Here is a 19,883-nt window from a genome sequence, read left to right as displayed (position 1 = left end):
GTGTGTAAGTGACAATGTAAATAAATAACTAATTTTATTTCTTATGACGCCATCCACAGCAGACTTATCACAGACATTTTAAATTCCATGAATGTTAATAAATAAGTATGATAAGGAATATTAATTGATTCCATTACGCAGACACTTATCAGTCATTCTATGTGATAGCTTATCAGATATGTTTACAAACAAAGAATCTATTTGCTTTATTGTTAAAATGTGTTAAAATGCCTGGATCTCAGAAAACCTAATTTTTAGGGTCCCGTACCTCGAAAAGAAAAAACGGAACACTTATACGATCACTTTGTTGTCCGTCCGTCCATCCGTCTGTCTGTCTGTCAAGACCCTTTTTCTCAGGAACGCGTGGAGGTATCAAGCTGGAATTTATATCAAATACTCAGGTCTACTGTCCCTTGGAGCTGTGAAAAAATAAAACTTTCAAAAGCATTCAAAAGATACAGCCGTTTATGCCGCAAATTTTCGACACTGGCAAGGGACTCAAAACCTACAGTGTACTTCCCATGAACTCAGAATCTTGAAATTTGGTACGAAGCAACGTCTTATAATAATAATAAACCTTTTTATTCCTTAAATAAAGTATACAAACATATTAAAAACATTTTTTTTTCTTTAAATAGTTGAAACTATGAAGAGTATGTATATGAATATTTGATGTTCTATTTAAGGTCCCGTTCGGGTAAAGGTCTCCTCCAAATTTTTCCAGACACTTCGGTCTTTGGCTATCTCTGTCCAGTTTGTACCGGCTACTTGAGATATCTCATCTGCCCACCGTTCTTTTGGCCTTCCTTGTTTTCTCTTGCCTACTGGACCTTTCCAAGTTGTTGCTTTTAGTGTCCATCTTTTGTCAGAGTAGCGAGCTATGTGCCCTGCCCACTTCCATTTGAGGCGTTTTATAGCACAGATAAAGGAAAAATTGCGAAAACCGTAATTATTTGTACGGACCCTGGGTGCGCGAGTCTGACTCGCACCTGGCCGGTTTTTTTTCTCAAAACATCACATTCCCAAAATGCCTAAACTTCATACCGATGTGGTGTCAAATTAGCTAAATCTCAAATTGCCTACATTAATGAGTGCGACTTTTCCCATAATTAGAGTCAGACCAAGGCAAGTCTGCAATGATTTAAATAGCACACGCAGTGCAAGTGTCAGGTATTTTAAACGTCAATTTTCTATGAAATTATGACGTGTAAATAACACCTGCACTGCGTGAGCTATCAAAATCGTTGCAGACTTATCTTGGTCTAATTCTATCGCCTTTAGTTCCAGCAGATTATCAAAAAATAATTGTTAAACCCAACAAAAATATTTTCATATATGTAAAATGTTGCCAAAGGCTCACACTGTCAAAAAGTTATCAGATCTCTTGTAGAGCCAAGCTTCTAACTCTACAAGCCCTAACTTCACAAACTCTACACCTTAGTCAAAATATATGGCTTGGCCATTTCGCTACCGTCACATGGGCGTAAGGTGAAAAATGTATTTACTGTTGATTACTTTTCTGTTATACGTCATACAATAATTCTTGTAGTAATGAAGCCAAGCCAAGATACGACATACAACAAATTTTATAAAACTACACTCTTGAGAACCCTTATAACCAGGGGCGGCCTTTGGGGGTGGTGTAATAAAAATTACTTCTGGACACTCAAATGGAAATCAACTTATCACAGACACACATGGGTGGGCACATGATGCGCTCACAAAAGGGCAAATAGACAAAAGATGTCTCAGAACACAGAATGGTAACCAAGAGATGGGAACCATACAAAAGATGGGAGAAGACTCAAAAAACCACGAGGAGTGGCGCCACTTGGAGGATGCCTACGTCAAAAACAGCCTGACATAAAAGGAAAAACAGAAAAAATGTAAAAACATAAATAAATAAATAAATGGATACTTGTATAACCATAAAATAAAATGTAAAAATTATATATCCAAAATGAAATAGCCTTTCAATTCAATAAAAAACTTATTTAAAATATTAAATTTTATTATCATTTATACTATTTAAATTAATAAGTTATATGTTTTGCAATATTCTTAAAAACAAAAGTTCCCAAAAATGGCTGAATGCAAAAATAATATAGTTTTATAATAAACTTTTTTTTAAACACCTGTTAATTTTTTTCTTTCAATGCATGCACAAACACCTGACGCGAGGGTCACACAAGGCCGTTAAATTTCGCGGTCTACCTACATAACGGTATCAGCGCGCGGGTTATTGTACGCGCAGGGGTCAATACACCTGCTTAACAAAGGAAAATTACTGGCGACATCACTAACTAAATCCGAAAAAAACCGGCACAACAACAGTCCTCCATTTATTTGCATAATAAAAACGCACTTGATAAAAAAACAAGATTAAAAAAAAAGTTTAAAAATAGAACGCAACACGCATTGTTTATCATTTGCGATCTTTTATGTCGCTCTTTTTGTAAACTTTGTAAATGCTGTTTAATATTAATAATCATCGCGTGGGAGAACAAAGGAATAGGGCATGTACTTGCATATAGGTACGGATATGTCAGCTGTTTCTAATCAAAACGAAAACACAAACATGTTAGCGATGTCGATCGATGGATGCCTACCTCGAATTTACTCCTCCCTGAGTAACTCATGCTCGGGTACGGCGTGATCTTCGCCACTCTGCAAAATTTCACTGACTCGTTGGTCCTAAAATTTTCAATAACCGCGGGCAAGAGCGCACCAAACAAATATGGACGTCTTTGATTTGGCTTTTCCTAGTTTTTCACGACGTCCTTCGTTGAAGCGCTGACGGTGCGTTCGGAAACTAAATTCGTTTGACAGCTGACAGAAACATTCTAGAAATGACACTACGGCGAAAAAATACTAAAATTATAGTTAGAATTTAATAAGAATTATTTTTTTAAAGATATTTCATATAAAATTGGAATATTTTATCACGTTTTGCCCGGGTTGAATTTCATTTCAAATGTGAATATTAGTTTTCGAACGTTTTTGACAGTTCCTCGATGCGTTCAGCAGCGTTTGTTAGTAAACAAATAAAAAATAAAAACATTTATCTTCTCCGTTTTTTTTTTTTTAGATAAGTGCGCAGTTATGTTTAAATATGTGTTCATTTAAAAACTTTGTGAATCTGAGAGGTTCCAGATAAGTTCAAGAAAGGATGTCATTGCAGTGTTAAATGCAATAAATGATGGTGTGGTACTTTTGCTTTTGTTTCTAAACGTATGAAGATGAAGTCATTGGAAATTTTAAACTTTTAAACCTAAACATACTCTTATAGAACGTAGCCAAAGAATAAAGTAAGTATAGATTACCTCCTAGTGAGTATTATATTCTTTGTAGATTACACTTTGATATTTTTTATTATTGCATTATAACTGGGTCTCCACATACTAGGTCATTGGAAAATGTTTAGGTCGACGATCCAGCAGCAATTTATTAGCAACCATTTTAAAAGTGCGCGCCCCTCTAAAGCAACAGATCAGCCAATCCCTGGCCTATCCTCACTACATTACTAAAGTCGTAACGTACACAAACCCCCAGTCAGTCAGTAGAAAAAAAGCGGAAAATCCAAAAAATTTAGGCACGAAGTGCGAAGAGTTATCGTCCTATAGAAAATTAGTATTAGTATTTAGTTAGTCAAATCTAACCTTTAATACCATGATAATACAAGTCAAGACACGCGTCTTCGGGAATGACACGATCTATATTAACCGAAGATTCGTTTTGATGTTTGTTCACTAAGAGGCGATGCTATTAAAAAACCGGCCAAATGCGAATCAGACTCCCGCACAAAGGGCTCCCGTACCATTACGCAAAAAAAACAGCAAAAAAAGTCACAATTGTTGTTATAGTCAGGGCCGGATTTAGGGGGGGGGGCAACCGGGGCTACAGCCCCGGGGCCTCCACAAAAGATGGGCCCCCACAATAGACTTCAGAAAATTTACCATTTTATTTGGAAATAATTTGGGGCCAGGGGGCCTCCACTCCTTTATTGCCCGAGGCCTCCAGACCTCTAAATCCGGCATTGGTTATAGCGGCAACAGAAATACATCATCTGTGAAAATTTCAACTGTCTAACTATCAAGGTTCATGAGATACAGCCACGTGACAGACGGACGGACAGGGGAGTCTTAGTAATAGGGTCCGGTTTTACCCTTTCGGTATGGAACCCTAAAAGGGACAGGAATAATAAATAAAACGTCTGTTCAATTCTTATTCATTATAAATATTATAATTTGTAATATTGTCATGATCAAAAAAAAAAAAAATTAATTATACTGTAGATTTCATGTCACCTTTAAAAACAAAACACTTTGTACCTAATTGTTTACATAATTACAAAAATAAAAATACATCCATTTGCATTTCGCAACATATTCTCTGGTTTGAAATATATTTTCAAATTCTAACCTTAAAATTTGACTTGTCTTTAAAAAAAAAAATAACAAATTAAATTCTATACAGGTTTATGAAATAATTAACAATGGATTTTGGAATGTATCAAATAAAAAATATTAAAAAAGCATCACTGTTTTTGAGTTAGTTTTACAACAAACAATCCTTATAAATATGAGCCTTATTCTCCATACAACAAGGTCCACATCATAATGACAATTTGTACAATAAGGTCACAATAACTTATAATCTATAAAATTCAAAATATAATGCATAAATTAATTATTTCCTGATGATTTTATCATCTATTCGTGTGATGCTCTGCTTGTGATAATTCTGAAAATAAAATATCCATGTTAAATACTATATACATATAAATTAAAATAAGGGTATGATTTAGTCAATCACCAAGTAATACATACTTCACTTAACCTTTTCAACGCCAAAGACCACTAAAACGGTCATCGTCTGTCGTGCCGGCGACGCCAATGACCATTAAAAAGGCTATGGCGGACGTTGTCAAAGCGACTTTCCTACTGTCAGTTAAGCTTCATATTCGCTCTTCACCAGTTAATTTTTTGGCGTCCATGGCATTTCTTGACACGTGTGGAAAAGCGTTGAAAAGGTTAAATATACAAGCCCACGAAAACTCCCTCTCTGTATTCGACAAGCCCCAAGCAAACCCGTTTTCAAACGACTACTTCGCAAGCATCTGCTGTCAGAACTTAAATAAGGTTCACCATCATCATGTATATGTACATAATTATTATTATTTTAAACTTTATTGCACATAAAAAAGAGTACAACAGGCGGACTTAATGCCAATAGGCATTCTCTACCAGTCAACCATAAGGCAAAACAGAGAAACTTCAAGGTGGGTGCAGTGAGAATTAAACAAAAAAAAAACCGTAAATTTTAAGCGAAATAAAATTTCTAAATAAATACTATAGTATGTTTCATTATACCTTATGACTATGAGTACATAAATATATACATATATATGGATAAACAAGGATAGATACATATACATACAATTGCACGTGCGTTATGGGTTGCTTACCGACTAATTCCCACTATGCCTGCCTTACAAGGTGGTTATAAAGCAAACGTTTAAAAGTTAACTTGCTTGGAGCCTGTCTGATCGTCAGTGGGAGCGAATTATATGTATTAGTCTGTCTTTTATACATCATATAAGTAGTAGTATTTAACTATTTATATATTTTTAATATTATTTGACTTCACGTTAACTTTTTTCCTTATTATTTGTTATTATGTTTTCCTGCACCAACATACACAAATGCCTCTGTTTGACCCAATGGTTGACTGGTAGAGAATGCCTTTTGGCATTAAGTTCGCCATGTATACAATTTTCTTTATGTGTGCAATAAAATTTTAGTAAATAAATAAAACCTATAAACTATGAATAATAAATTTATTAATATCCTTACACAGATTGACTGAGTCCCACACATTTACTTTTTACGTGCAAACACAATCTTTTGCATGAAATAAAGGCTTACATTTAAAAAATCGAGCAAAGACAACAGTTATTTACAGTACATATGGTGCTACTTTACCGCACTAGTGCGAAAATTAGCATATTACGTTACTATGTCGAACATTTAAAGGTGTTGCGAATTATCTATTCGCACATGTATCGTACGTTTTACAGTACATATGACCCTTTAAATTTTCGACATAGTTACATGATGTGCTAATTTACGCACTAGTGCGGAAAACTACCACCATATGTACAGTCATGTCTGAAAATATCGGTACAAAAAATGTGCCAAAAATATGTATACACTACCTTAATATATGGGCAATAAAGTCGTGTATACATATTTTTGGTACTTTTTTCGTATCGATATTTTCAGACGTGACTGTACTGTACATTTTTTTTCGAACCTCGATACCTAAATCGACCTAAATACATATAACCTATTTTTCCTTCTTTTGGCCTCAGAAATGCGTGGTTAACATCTGTCAGGCTCTTCATGAGCACGTTGTATACTCACTCAGGTCCTCGGGGTTAGAGCACTTCTTCAGATGCTCGGTGATGAGGAGTTTGAGGGCAGCGTTCTCCGCTACCAGCTTGTGGTTTGTTTCTTTCAGAAGGCGATTTTCTTCTGCCTGCCAGTTCATTAAGACTTTCTGTTTTTCTCTGGAACATTTAGTAACATCGTTTCTAAAAAAAACTAACGAAAAAGAACGAACTTGACAAAATAAGAGCTGCCTATATTTAGTATTTTTCAAACAGGTACGCTGATAAATGTCATCTCCATATAATTTATAACCTAAAAACGCCAAATCTCGCAAAATTATTTTTTATTTTATTTTATTATTTATTCCTTTAGTCAAAAAGAATTTTAAATATAGGTGGAGTGTTAAAGAAAATTTTGTAGCCACAGTAAATATACTGCCATCTTTCGACACATGATTAAAACTTTTAGAACGCCATTTGACTTTAATCCTTATTCTTTCACTGATATGTGTTAAATTTGTTAAATATCAAATAGTGGCACCATCTTACCGGGCACAACCTAAAGGTTGTGGCGCCATCGCTCGAAACGATGTTGCCATACCTTTGGCCTTTGATCTATTAGATGGCGCCACTTTTAGATTTTTTACAAATTTAACACATATCAATGAAAGAATAAGGATCAAAGTCAAATGGCGTTCTAAAAGTTTTAATCATGTGTCGAAAGATGGCAGTATATTTACTGTGGCTACAAAATTTTCTTTACAATAGGGACCGTGCGCGTTGGAGGGTCTGCCATCTTGTGGCCTGAATCGGAACCATAAACATGCACATTTACACGTCACGTGTTTTCTTGTGCATAGTAGGTTCTGCCATCTTGTGGGCTACATCGGAACAATAAACGTCACATTTACGCCTCGCGCCAAAAATCTGACGGCTCCTGTGCTGCCTCCTGCAGTTCATGCACGCTCCCTATCCACCTCTAATAATATCACGAATGGATGGAACTTGAAGTATTGACAGACTCCAAGTAGCAGCTGCTGATCGAAAAAAACAGCAATTCAGTGCTGTAAAACATATCCATTTTGCTGTTGCTGTCCAGTATCATTCAAGAAGAGTTAAGGCGTGGTGGAGTGGAGAGTGAGATCATGAGTTCTTGCCACCTGGACAGCAAATAGAGTTTGTCGACGGGGATGGAATTCTGTGCCAGTGATTGCACTTTTGAGTGAAATGAGAGACAACAACGATGTAAACAAATAAATAAATAATAATTCTGGCAAAGGTTTTGTACGACACACAAAATTGCGCTTTAAATGTTATGGAAAATTCACGAATTAAATCAAGGACTAAATTAAAATCGATTAATTCTGGTCTTCGTCAGCAGTTCCACTTCACCTAATGGTGATTTTCGATTTTTCCGAAATCAAATGCAAGAATTGGTTTAAAAAATATATCGTAGTCACTATACTTGAAGAGTTGACCCTTGATTTCTTCATGATGCCATCATCAAATCCTGACGTGATGTCAATAAGATGTCAAAAAAGAATTTTCCAAACTACTCTTCCAACATCTTCAAGAAATCGGAGAACAGATATATAAAAAAAAAAAACGAACTATGTGCACGAGAATTAGAATAAGTGTGAAACCTTTATAGACTGGGATAGAAATTCAAAATTCTGTGATGTAACAAGTTGATAAGCGAGTTATTTCAGGGTTTTGGCAATCGCTGAATCCGAAAATTGCTATTAGCACTTCGAATTATCAATAGTTTCCTCAAATTCAAGATGGCTGCCAAAAAAAAAAAAATATATAAGCATACCATGTGGGGTATCAAATGAAAGTGCGTCTTGAGTAGATAACAAATATATAACATGTTACCATATCTGCACTCACTGGTCAAGCATTTTTTTTTTAACATTGAAAAAAAATCAAGTTTAGGAGTTGATTTTGCATTGCCGTAAATTAAAAACGACTAAATGAATTTCTGTAAAACCTTTTATTTATTACTTGGGATGTCCTCTTAATTAATTAAAACGAACAAAGACTTCACCAGAAATATTTAAAAAATAACAGATTCTCAGCCATTTCAACTTTTTACTCATTTGTGCAATCATCTTGGATTTCAGGCACAAGGAGTAATATGTCGAAGTGCTAATAGGGATTTTTAGATTCAGCGATGTGCAAAACCCCGGAAAAGATCTCTTAGCAACTTGTTACATCTTTTGCTTCTCACCATCAAAAATAGAAGGAATTCTGAATTTCTATCTCAGTCTATTATGTGTGGTGGTCAAAAATCGTAGGTTGGTTAGCAGAAAAAAATATTTCTCGAAATGCAAAAATATGACTAAAAATTCGGTCAGGCTCAGGATCCTGATCATGCAAAGATAAGAAGTTAATTAATTTACCTGTATCTTCTAGAAGCAGCTGTCCGAGGCTCCAACATCTTCTTCTTTTCCGCTTCCTCTTTCCCATCCACCACACCATCCCCCTTCTCCTTACTATTCCTTCTCTTCACCGTCTTCTTAAAATTACCGCTCACTTTATTCACATTCAAAGGTACTATTGGTATCTTTTGTAAACTATTTGTTATTAGTATAGTATTAGGATTTACTATAGTAACTGGCACTAACGTCCCAGGCAGTGTAGATATTGGTAATATATTTTGCACTACTGGTGTATCCATTTTAGTTTCACTAGATTTCTTCTCTGCTTTGTCTGATAAAACTCTTTTTAGTCTCTCTTTAGTTTCATTTTGTATTTTAGCCTTATCATCTTCTACAGGTTTCATCCTAACTTGCCTACCATCTGGCTTTTTAATTATAATTTCAAAATCATCTAAGTCATTTTTATCTTTATTATTTAAAGCATTCTGATAGTTCCTTTTAAGCATTTTGATAATTTGTCTGTCTTCTTTATCATTATGTTCTTCTAAACTATCAACTACAAAATCTAGCGATTTCTGACTCATTATAGGCGGAGCTTTCTCAGGTTTATCTGTTAACAAAACATCTTTAGTGACATGTGCATCTTTTATAACTGAATCGGTGTATATTAAAGTTCTTGGTATATTTTTGGATTCAATGATGCCATCTTTTCTTATTTCTACATTGCTATGTATTTTGATAACATTATTAGTGTATGAGACTGTTTCATTGATTTCTTTATGAGCATCTTCGTGTCTGACTATGGCGACGTCGTCGGTGGTAGTGACTTTGTCGACGATGTCCTGCTTTCCGACGATCCTGCTGATTGTGGTCACCTCGTTGGTCAGTTTGGAAATTGTGGTTGTCTCGTATTCTTTAACGGCGCCTGATTCATCACTGGATGATCTAGAAAAGATAAGATTATGTTCAAGTTTTGATAAAAGTTTTTATAGCGAACAGGAAAAATGGGGCCGCATCCTAATAACCTGGTATCCAAGGGGCTGCAAAAGACGCCAGAAAAGATGGGAGGATGAACTCAAAGAAACAGTGGGACCAAAATGGAGATGTGCCCATGACAGGCTACAGAAGGCATTTGCCAAGCGGCACGCTGAGTTAAGAGATATACTCTAGTCTCTTGCTCAGGATGAAGGGCTTATAGATAGATAGATTCTGTAGCTGACTGTACCTTTTATACATTCATCTACTACTTATCAAGCCAATTGTAAAGACCCCTAACTCAACGAGATTGGCATGTTTATTAACATTACTTACATGACCATAACATTTGATTGTGGCCGAAATTACGCAAGTAACACAATTGAATACAATCGTAAACCAAGAACTGATGTAATTCTTGGAATTTAAACTGTCTTGAGACATACTAACATGAAGCTAATTTTACGGCTTTCGGAGACCTAGGCTCTCCGAAACATGTCACGCGAGTGACTAAAAATACGGATGTGAAGCCGTGAAATTAGCTTAATGGTTTAATTCCTTCCCACGGACTGACGTCCACGGGGCTTCTTTTAACACTTGTCGCTTAGTCATAAAAAGTTTCTCAATTACTCGACAACAGCTGGACCAACTTGTTTTTTTTTCGTTCAAAAGTGTTGGTTACATTGACTATTTTAAGATATACATAAGAGGTAATGAGCAGACGAATCGCCTGAAGGTAAGCAAAGCCACGGACACCTGCAACACCAGAGGGATTGCAATTGCGTTGACCATCTCTAAGGTGGGAATACGCTCTTTTCTTGAAGATTTGGAAATCGTATCGGGCTAGAAATACCGTAGGCGGCAGTTCATTGCACAGGTTAGCTGTGCGAGCCAGGACGTTTTCGGTGTCTAAATCGTTTGAGATGTGGTGTTGGCGCCGGCTTTTACGGATACCTTGGACAGCTATGCGTACTCATAAGTCCATATTGGAAGAGCTACGCATTAGACGCCGGTTATCAACAATGTGCCAGGACCTAACACTCATATACTTCGGACATCTCTCACGTCACTCCCCGGATAGCCTGGAGAGAGTTATAATGACGGGCATAGTTGAATGTACCAGACCTCAGGGTCCTCCCCCTACTAGATGGCGTGCTCTAATTACTGCACCTATGCAATTAGAACTGCACGAAGCCATGCGCTTGGTGAGGAATAGAACAGAAGGACATGATGTCACGATCCTCAGCATTGAAGGACCGAGAGAGAGAAATCTAAGTGGTGAAGTTGAAAATGTCAGGATCTGACAATAGGGTTGTTTCCATCTACAAATTTTAGGGCAGAATTGTATCCCAATAAATTCTTTTGGATTATAAGAACATGGTAAACTACTTTTAGGGGACCTGTAATGACCATATTTTTGTAAATATTGAATTTAAAATATCTTTTGGCACACGTCACGTAACCAAACTCGAAACGTCATTGAAGATTCTGATGACGTCACAACTGTCGGATTGACACTGTTGACAGTTAGGCGATAAACAACAAATGACAAATGTCAGTTGACAATTCGTATCTTCTACGTGCGTATGTAGTTATGTGTCAAACCGTAAACTGTAACGTCACACAATTTTCAAACAGCGTTTTGGGCGCGAAAGCATCTGTCAAAATATATTTTGTTGATTTAACATATTTAAAGCCGTTTTTGGTATAAAAGTTGAATTTTAGGGCAACTTTTAGTTAATATAGAACGTAATACGAGCGTTTCAAAAAATTGGAAACAACCCTATTGGATCCAGAGAAAATAAAGGGAGTGTGATGGGATGTGGGGCGCGATTACTGGTACCTGCTTATAGTGATGTTCCTCTGGTTATTGGTGTAGAGAGCAGCGTCCCCGTCCAGGGGAAACATCTGTGGGGTGTGCAGGGTGTGCGGGGTGTGGAGGGTGTCCACATCCGAGCCCTCCAGGGATAACCTACCAGCTCTGAAAAAATGTTTATATTACAATACAATAATCAAACAGACATGATTGTAGTACAGTCAAGGTATTAAATATCGATACGGACAATTGACAAAAATATGTACACACTTCCTTAATACATAGGCAATAAGGTAGTGTATACATATTTTTGGCACCTTGTCCATATTGATATTTAATACCTTGAAAATTTTGCAATTCATTGAAAATAATAGTTAAAAATCTCAAAAAACAAATTAAATTACTTTTAAATTTGTGTTTTTACAAACCACACTACTATTTAAACTATAAACGAAATAAATGTCATATACAAAGGAAAAAATCTCTTACGCTTCACTATCCCGAAATCACCTGAGTTTGATTCGGTTAGGATGTCTAACCATACTGTTCTACCTCATGGATGGCCAGGGGACGTCACGAGTCTTCGGATTGTCATATACTTGGCAATATCGACCCATGCCGCCGAGCCCGGGTGACGAAGCGGTTCAGACATCAGTCGTGTAAATGGAGGGCGCTGGTTTGATTCCAGCCCTGGGCACTGGAGGCCTTGGTCTTTTTTTTTCTTCGTATATAACATTTATTTCGTTTATAGGTGAAAATCTGTGTACCCTAAATTAGCTTTTAGTGCACAACTTTGCCTAAACTAATATATAAAGAAAGGTTAATTATACGACAAAAATAGCAGAGTCACAATATTAATGAATTTTATTTATGAAGCAAACTTAAATGTGGCATTATCTAGGAAAAGGGACCTTATTGTCGATGGCGCTTACGCCGCACTGCGTCGCGTAGCGTTGTATTTGTATCGGAGCATCGTTTATGACGGCGGAAGCGCCATCAACAATAAGGTCCCTTTTCATAGATAACGTCACAAATGTTCATTTTATCTTTAGATTAGTTTAATGATCATTCTTCTTCTTTTCATCCTGTTACCCCCTGCTGGGGTGTAGGGCTCGAACCATTTTCTTCCACTGACTCCAGTCCTGGGCAGCTTGGGTATACTCCTCCCACCCCATCCCCAATACACCCAACACTTGCTCCACGGAACGGCGCCAAGTAGATTTGCATTATTTTTAGTTATTAATGATCACTAAGTTTTCGTGATTGAGCTGTGGACTTGCTCATTCATTTGTCTATATGAATCTCGATTACTCGAACATGCAACAGCAAATGTTATTACTTGTGTTTCGTAATTCCACAAATAATATATAGTTAAATACATTTTTGTACAATTCTGGTAAATCCTAGAGTGTCTTTTATACTAACTTAGTCTCCATGGCCTGCTTAAAGCCTTCATCAAACGGGTTGACATTCTGCAAGTCCTGGAACAGCCCCACCTCCTCACAGTTGCGGATGAAGCGGGTTGGTGTGGGTGTCTGGTCCGCTGCAAGAAGTTGTAAGCTATGTTTTAAAATTAAAATGTTGTTTCAAATGGTTTTATGATGTTCTCTTTAAAATGGCAGATTTTATTATCCAATTTTTAACTAAACTGTGCTTTTAGTAGTTTTATTTTATAAGTAGTCTTAATTTTGTTTTATACAATGAATGTAAGTAATATTCATCATCTTTTCAATAAAGTTTTTTTGAAAAAAAAACTGACAGATTAGAACATGCATTGCAATAAGTATGTTACATATGAGAAGTATGTAGCTCCCCCTTAGAGAATAAAATTTGTAACTAGATGTAGGCCCCTCCCATTGCCCATCGGCCATATGAACTGCACCCCCCCTGCATACAAATTTGAGGGTTCAGACTTCATACATTGCATATGTTACATATATGGTCTTTGTCTGTTGTTGTTGTTTTGTTTATTCAGTTATAGATATTCCCTACCTGCCCCATTTGGATCTAGTACCCTGATTACTATGTCTTATAAAGGATGTAGAACTTACTGTTCTGCAAGCAAACGAGAAGATTTGAGGAGAATAGTTTGGGAATGCCGCCGTGAAGCAACCTGCAGCTTCAACTCCAGAGAATCGGGCTGAATAAACACAACAAGCGATTGACAACCTGCCTGTTACCGGTTGTATAATCATATAAAGACAGTGTGTTTTAAGTTGGACGTCTTAATCTCCTAAGTCCCAGAGTAATTTTTGCAGTTTAGAATTTTTTTAAACCTTGTTTTATTCCATGTTGAGTTCTAAATTCGATTTGAATGTGTACTTTTAAAAGGACATCGGTATGTAGAAAGATAACTTACACTGAAAAAACATACCTACGAACGCTGCCTTTTGCTCCATACCCAATTGAAGAACCATGTCGTGTTTTTTCGTGTGCACGTGCAGATGATCCTCGTTCGTGAATGTCATACCGCAGCCCTGCATCACGCAGGCGAACGGCTTCTCGGGTTCCTCCATTGTTTCGCAAAACAATACCAGGAAATCAATGTGAATTTCCGTTTCTCAGTACGCGCTATTTTAAATTCATATTGTAAAAATAAGGTTGGCATTTGGCGTTTTTATGTGACTAATCATAGTAACTATTTAATACATGATTTGATAATGTCATAAATATTTTTTGCGATAAGAAATTCTGCAAAACCCGTATGAGCGGATGTGGATTTGACCACTTTGACGTTTTCATTTGTTTGATTGACAATGACAATGACAATTGACATTTGTCAAGTTTGTTCGAGCTATTTTATTTAGTTGCAAAAAAAACATTGAAATCAGTTTGACCCGTAATTAATGGTAAAGAAATATGAAGGGTTCCGTCAAATAAATTATTTTATTAAATTCAAAACATCTATTTATAATGAAAATTACAGTTTATTATATAACAAGGATAGCAGTCATAGCAAAAAAAATCACACACTTTAAATATTATTGTGCTCCCATATTTTTAGTGCTAAATCATCTATACCATTTCAAACATAAAGGCCCTTTGGTATTTTTAATAATCCAACACATTAGAATTTTCAAAAAAATACGAAAACTATATCAGTTTACTTTTAAGCTCTATTACATTATTCAACAAGGGATAGCGGACTAGGTAACATTATTCTAATTGCATTATTTTTTCAAATACCTAAAGTCTATTAAACAAAGTTGATAAAACAACAACTATGAGAACATTTCTCAAGATCAAGCAAAACAAATAATAGTATTTTAACTTATTGCTAATACCTAAAGCTAATGCACTGATTTTTGAACATGAAGTGTGAGGAATTTAATAAGATAAAATGGCTGATAGGCATGATTATTTTTTAAACTAAGAATAATTGAAAAGTAATTTGGGGTGGCCGTGGCTTTTGGTGCCAGTTGCGAAGTAGGACGTGTATTTTTCCGGGACGTAGCCGTGAACTTTAGCTCGATGAACGGAATGGTTAGGGTATACATCAGCTTCCTGGTTTCTCTTAGAGACCATATGAGCCGGAGATCTCTTTTTGCGAGGTGATTCTTGCATTTGCTGAGTCGGGAATGGATCTACATAGCGCCTTCCATTAATATCAGTTCCCTCCGCTGTTGGCAATAGCTCCTATTAATGAACTGTACAGTAAATTGGACAAAATTCATAAAAGATTATTCCAATAATAATGATTTTTATTGATGCTCGATTAAAATAATGTTAAATGATTGCTACAATTTAAAATATGTTTAAGGGAATTTTGAATTTCCAAGGACTATCGACGATTTACCCTTACCCGCACCTCTGCTGTTGAACATTCCAGGGGACGTTTGACCTTGCTGATCGGCAGCGACGTTGGTCTGCGGGATACCTCCCATGCCCACCACGGCAGGGTTTGGCTCATTCTGCTGACCCTTCCATGGCCTGGGGTAAGACGAATGGGTTTAACGGTTGATACAAAACTTTAATAGTCAACTGCATAAATATCTAGTAGTTAATAGCTAATAGCTTCAATAGGAGCGTTAATTCATGTTGTCTTGGGTAAAATTAGTTAATTTCAGAGTTACTGCATAAAAAAATCAAATGCCTTCTTACTTATCAGGAAACAGCTCTCCAGGCTGTCCTCTAGTTTGCACGATTCTATCCCCATTCACTTCGACGACGCATCTCAGGCGAGCGCAGCAGGTTGGGAATTCTAGAAAACAGTTCGAACTTAAAATATGGTCTATTAAAGAAACTAAATCCAGGAACTCTCTCTTTACTTTGGCTTCCCAGAGTTTAAATAAATCAAAGTTTTATATGATACGCTCACTCACCCACGTTTTCATCTTCAATATATTCGTGGCATTCCAAAGCATTTTCAGGAATTTTCGGTTTTCGACAACTAAAAATATAATGATGCCAATTACACGTTAATATGTATAAACGTCTAAATTGTTGTTTTATACCTAAAAATAAGCGCCGCACAGTATGTACAATGATATTGCGGTCACTTGTCTTACCCAACCGCAGCTATAAAGTATTTTCCGTCTCTGATTTCACATCTATACCGGTGGCAGGTGTAATGATCCGACCACTCCTGCCAAGGTTGATACCCTTTTCTTGAGTACTTATCAACACAAGCTTGATCTAAAATATGAATAAAAAGATAAATTAGAATCCTTTATAGATGAAAACTAATAACTTAAAAATCATACACTTACAACTGACATCCTCAGCAAAAACAGACGGTAAAACCATATATGCCATCAATAACAGACCGCTAAAATGCATTTTAGCTGCTGCAATCAAAATTAGGCAGTTAAAATGAAAGAAAACCCTTCTTTGAAGTTATCGGTGGATGCACCAACTGTTTCTGATCTCATTTCATTATTCGCAGAGTATTAATACTCTTTCCTCGAATCAATATTTATAAAACAAACGGAAATCCCACGCTCGTTACTTGGCTAAATGAATTTTGTTTGCTGTTATGAGAAGAACGGATAATTTCCGCGAAAAAATTCCACAAACTCTTGCTCATCATGAATTCACATCAAAAAATTCTCAAGACAGTCGATCGTCATTTTTGCCAAATCATTTTACATGCCCCAAAAAAAATGTAGGGGTTCGAGACTATTAGATTAGTTGATTACTAAAATTTAGTAATGTACATCGAAAAGAGTATATGAATAAGAGATAACGCGGATATTTTTCCAATTACATTCACAAGGTGTTGACTTCGATTATTGGACACAAAGGAGAGCCAAAAAAGTTTTAGAGGTATACAGCAAGATGTCTTATAAACGAAATATATTGATTTTGAAATTTCTTACTCGGTGTAGCCAAAAGAAGCTATTATTAGGTAAGTACCAATCTATAGATACTGCTATTTATTCTGATTTTACTGTGTAGTACCCAGATGTAGAGTTCAGAAACAAATAAGAGGCAATTTGAAAGACCGTTATACAAGTCATTTGCGAGGACTTTCATTTGATACAGGTACCCATTGTTTCAAACATCATTGATCCATTCTAAGAATAGCTTACAATTCATAAATTAATCGAGTCAACGCAGCAGTCAGTACTTTCATTTGCCAGGCGAATGTAGTTAAGGTGATTTAATAGGTCTTTAAAAATCCATGGCAGCATGCAGAAGAATTTATTATTATTTAGCAATTCCTCATATTTTTTTGATATCTGTATGCTTATTAATGCAATTTAATATTATTATTGTTCGATTATGTACTCCAAATAAAAACAAGGTGATTGTATTTAATTTAATATTAAATAAAAATAAATAAATAAATATTATAGGACATTATTACACAAATTTACTAAGTCCCACAGTAAGCTCAATAAGGCTTGTGAGGGTACTTAAACAACGGCCAGAGTGGAGTCGTTAGAGCTATAAAGCTCCAGGGGTGGAAGTGAAAAATTGCATAAGACGCGAGTTGGCACAGTGGCTGCTCGCAGCCACTGGGTAGAAAGCGGCGTACACCTCTCGACACCCCTGAGCCGCTCACACCGGTGTTGCCCTTGAGCCATCCTAGATGTCGCTTTTTGTGGGGGCCCATCTTGTGGGGGCGAGTCACCGTCTGCCGGAAATAAAATTGAATACCGTTTTATTAGGCAGGCGTCCGGTTTTTTATCCCATAGCCCAGTATTCAGTCCATCGCTTTCACCCAATAGCCCAGTTCATTTTAGATTCCATCAACCCTCAAATAGTCCTTGCACCCTGGCGGGTGCTGCCTCTGCGTACGTCCCATGACACGGGCAAGGGCAACATCCGCTAGGTGTACCCCTTACATTTCATTAAAGTGTCAAAAGGGCCTCTACGTGTTGGCTTCGGCTCCGCGCACGCCTCCCAAAGGTCCGGAGCACCATTGTTCCGGGATGGGAAAGATATATAATATATAAATATTTATAAATACATACAAAACACCCATGACTCAGGAACAAATATCCATGCTCATCACACGAATAAATGCCCTTACCAGCTTCCTATTATATTTATTAGATAGTGGTAATTTGTATTTCTTTGCAGATTTATCGGATACTCCAGCGATTTTTGTTACACCTCAAACAGTTCTAAGTTGTATTTATATGTTTCATTATCTATGTTGCATTCTAAACGTCAAGTCAAGTCCAATAGGGAATCAATTCAGTCAAGTGATTATATGCTCTTTGAATTCAGTTTGATATCGGCAGTACATTATTTTATTTATTATTATTTCTTTAACCGTGTAAACTGTTAACTGGTTCGATTAAATCTTGTAACGCAGATGAGGTAAGTATTAAACAATAAATTACCTGTATTTCAATGTTAAAGCAGGATTTATAAAGTTAAGGACTAGGGTGTATTAAAATCTGATTGATTTCGTTAATTTCCTGTAACGATATTGATATTGGTGTTTTGGAATAATCTTTCTGATGCTATATACATTATATTAAGACGTTTTATTTGAATTGTTGAATGTGTACCCCCTTTTGCATGTTTGTTAATGTACCCTCAAGTTTTAAATACAACCAGTAATAAACATAATTCAGTATCATATTTTGCTGTCCACGTTGCTTCTGCAGTTCAATTGGGTAAACTCCCCTTTGTATTTGTTAGAATAATTAGATGTAGATGTTTACCCAAAAATAAGTGAATCTAAAAATATTTTTCAATAGTCTGTCACTATCACCAGTCTATATGCATACCTAAGTTCTACTGCGTTAGGCCTAGTTAACCAGTAGAATTAAACAAAATAACAGAAGATTTTATAGTGAAAATGAGTACTTAGCTAATAATTGTTCCGTGGTTGCGTTGTGCATTTGTACACAAATTGTAATCGTGGTGTGGGTAGTGTATAAATAAATATTATTATAGGACATTATTACACAAATTGACTAAGTCCCACAGTAAGCTCAATAAGGCTTGTGTTGAGGGTACTTAGACAATGATATATATAATATATAAATATTTATAAATACATAGAAAACACCCATGACTCAGGAACAAATATCCATGCTCATCACACGAATAAATGCCCTTACCAGGATTTGAACCCGGGACCATCGGCTTCGTAGGCAGGGTCACTATCCACTAGGCCAAACCGGTCGTCAAAGGTCTTATAAGATACTTAAAATGTTGTTTTTCTGCATTGTGTTATTGTATATCAAAATAAAATAAATAAAATAACCAGTTTGAGCATTCCAGGGGGGCACCAAATTGTCAGATATCAATTGATTCTTAAGAATTACCCCCTGTGGTGTGTGCCACTCTGCCCTCGTAACGTAAAGTGCAAATACTCATTTTAAAATATAAATCAATCTATATTTGGGGACAATCTTACCCAGACAGGTACTAGGCCATGAAATACACACTCGTACACCATGGTTTTATTGAATTCTGTTAACTCCGGGGTATGGGTAAGTATGTATAAGGAAACTAAATGGCATGGTTAATTTTCAAAAAAAATTGTTGTTTATAATTTTTTTAATTTTTATAAAAAGTAGTTCAATGTCGCATATAGTGTTGTTGTAATGTGGGCATTACATTGAATTCAATCAAACATCAATCGTTTGAGATAGTCTTACATTTAGTAGCAAATGTATACACTTGTACTAAACACTTATCAATATGTAAACAGGCCCTAAGGCAAGTGTATATGCTCGTAAGAGCCTTAGAAGATAATTTTTTTTTATTGAATACCAATGTCTTTGAGCAAGTTATTTAATTTACGCTCAGGAATGCACCCTTGAAATTAGAAAACAAAACAAACTTGGTGTATAGATACATAAATACTTAGATATAAGTATAGATAGATAACATCCATAACTCAGGTACAGTC

General features: G+C 36.1%; 4 protein-coding genes across 7 annotated transcripts in view; 1 reads left to right on the top strand and 3 right to left on the bottom strand.

The window, feature by feature from the left end:
• The window catches only part of LOC133532066 (F-box/LRR-repeat protein 20), a 47,177-nt gene extending 44,250 nt beyond the window's left edge, over positions 1–2,927 (bottom strand). The window contains exon 1 of the mRNA XM_061870556.1: positions 2,610–2,927. Within this exon, the coding sequence (XP_061726540.1) occupies positions 2,610–2,639 (30 nt within the window). The 5' untranslated portion in view covers positions 2,640–2,927. The remainder of the gene's footprint in view (positions 1–2,609) is intronic.
• Positions 2,928–4,212: 1,285 nt separating this feature from the next.
• LOC133531955 (uncharacterized) lies at positions 4,213–14,314 on the bottom strand. Its single transcript, XM_061870408.1, has 6 exons — positions 13,938–14,314; positions 12,989–13,106; positions 11,591–11,728; positions 8,794–9,717; positions 6,426–6,571; positions 4,213–4,743 (listed from the first exon to the last, which is right to left on the bottom strand). Exons 1-6 carry the CDS (start codon positions 14,077–14,079, stop codon positions 4,709–4,711), a joined length of 1,503 nt encoding a protein of 500 aa, XP_061726392.1. The 5' UTR covers positions 14,080–14,314; the 3' UTR covers positions 4,213–4,708.
• A 116-nt stretch (positions 14,315–14,430) lies between these two features.
• LOC133531954 (uncharacterized) lies at positions 14,431–16,437 on the bottom strand. 3 transcript variants are annotated; one of them, XM_061870404.1, is made up of 6 exons: positions 16,273–16,437; positions 16,072–16,198; positions 15,886–15,953; positions 15,665–15,764; positions 15,360–15,493; positions 14,431–15,183 (listed from the first exon to the last, which is right to left on the bottom strand). In XM_061870404.1, the coding sequence occupies exons 1-6, from the start codon at positions 16,340–16,342 to the stop codon at positions 14,933–14,935; spliced, it is 750 nt and encodes a 249-aa protein (XP_061726388.1). In that variant the 5' UTR covers positions 16,343–16,437; the 3' UTR covers positions 14,431–14,932. The 3 variants fall into 3 exon arrangements, with proteins under 3 accessions (XP_061726388.1, XP_061726389.1, XP_061726390.1); XM_061870405.1 differs by having other exon boundaries at positions 15,366–15,493; XM_061870406.1 differs by having other exon boundaries at positions 15,372–15,493.
• Positions 16,438–17,968: 1,531 nt separating this feature from the next.
• The window catches only part of LOC133532064 (protein prune homolog 2), a 37,449-nt gene continuing 35,534 nt past the window's right edge, over positions 17,969–19,883 (top strand). The window contains exon 1 of one of the 2 annotated variants that reach the window (XM_061870553.1): positions 17,969–18,334. In XM_061870553.1, coding sequence (XP_061726537.1) covers positions 18,330–18,334 — 5 coding nt within the window. In that variant the 5' untranslated portion in view covers positions 17,969–18,329. The other variant, XM_061870554.1, reaches the window with a different exon arrangement.

Source organism: Cydia pomonella, chromosome 26 (assembly GCF_033807575.1).
Source record: "Cydia pomonella isolate Wapato2018A chromosome 26, ilCydPomo1, whole genome shotgun sequence".
NCBI classification, from domain to species: domain Eukaryota; kingdom Metazoa; phylum Arthropoda; class Insecta; order Lepidoptera; family Tortricidae; genus Cydia; species Cydia pomonella.
The sequence above is the reverse complement of the archived record's forward strand: the minus strand, read 5'-3'. Positions and strand labels throughout refer to the sequence as shown.

Bases quoted from the DNA above. Each gene is read 5' to 3' on its own strand.
- LOC133531955 (XM_061870408.1), bottom strand. From the start codon at position 14,079: ATGGAGGAACCCGAGAAGCCGTTCGCCTGCGTGATGCAGGGCTGCGGT. The intron at 13,107-13,937 runs GTATGTTTTTTC...AACTTCTTGCAG, and splicing joins GCAAAAGGCAGCGTTCGTAG to CGGACCAGACACCCACACCA. The intron at 6,572-8,793 runs GTAAATTAATTA...TAAATGTTCCAG, and splicing joins GCTGCTTCTAGAAGATACAG to AGAAAAACAGAAAGTCTTAA.
- LOC133531954 (XM_061870404.1), bottom strand. From the start codon at position 16,342: ATGCATTTTAGCGGTCTGTTATTGATGGCATATATGGTTTTACCGTCT. The intron at 15,765-15,885 runs GTGAGTGAGCGT...ACTGTTTTCTAG, and splicing joins TATTGAAGATGAAAACGTGG to AATTCCCAACCTGCTGCGCT. The intron at 15,494-15,664 runs GTAAGAAGGCAT...GTCTTACCCCAG, and splicing joins GGAGAGCTGTTTCCTGATAA to GCCATGGAAGGGTCAGCAGA.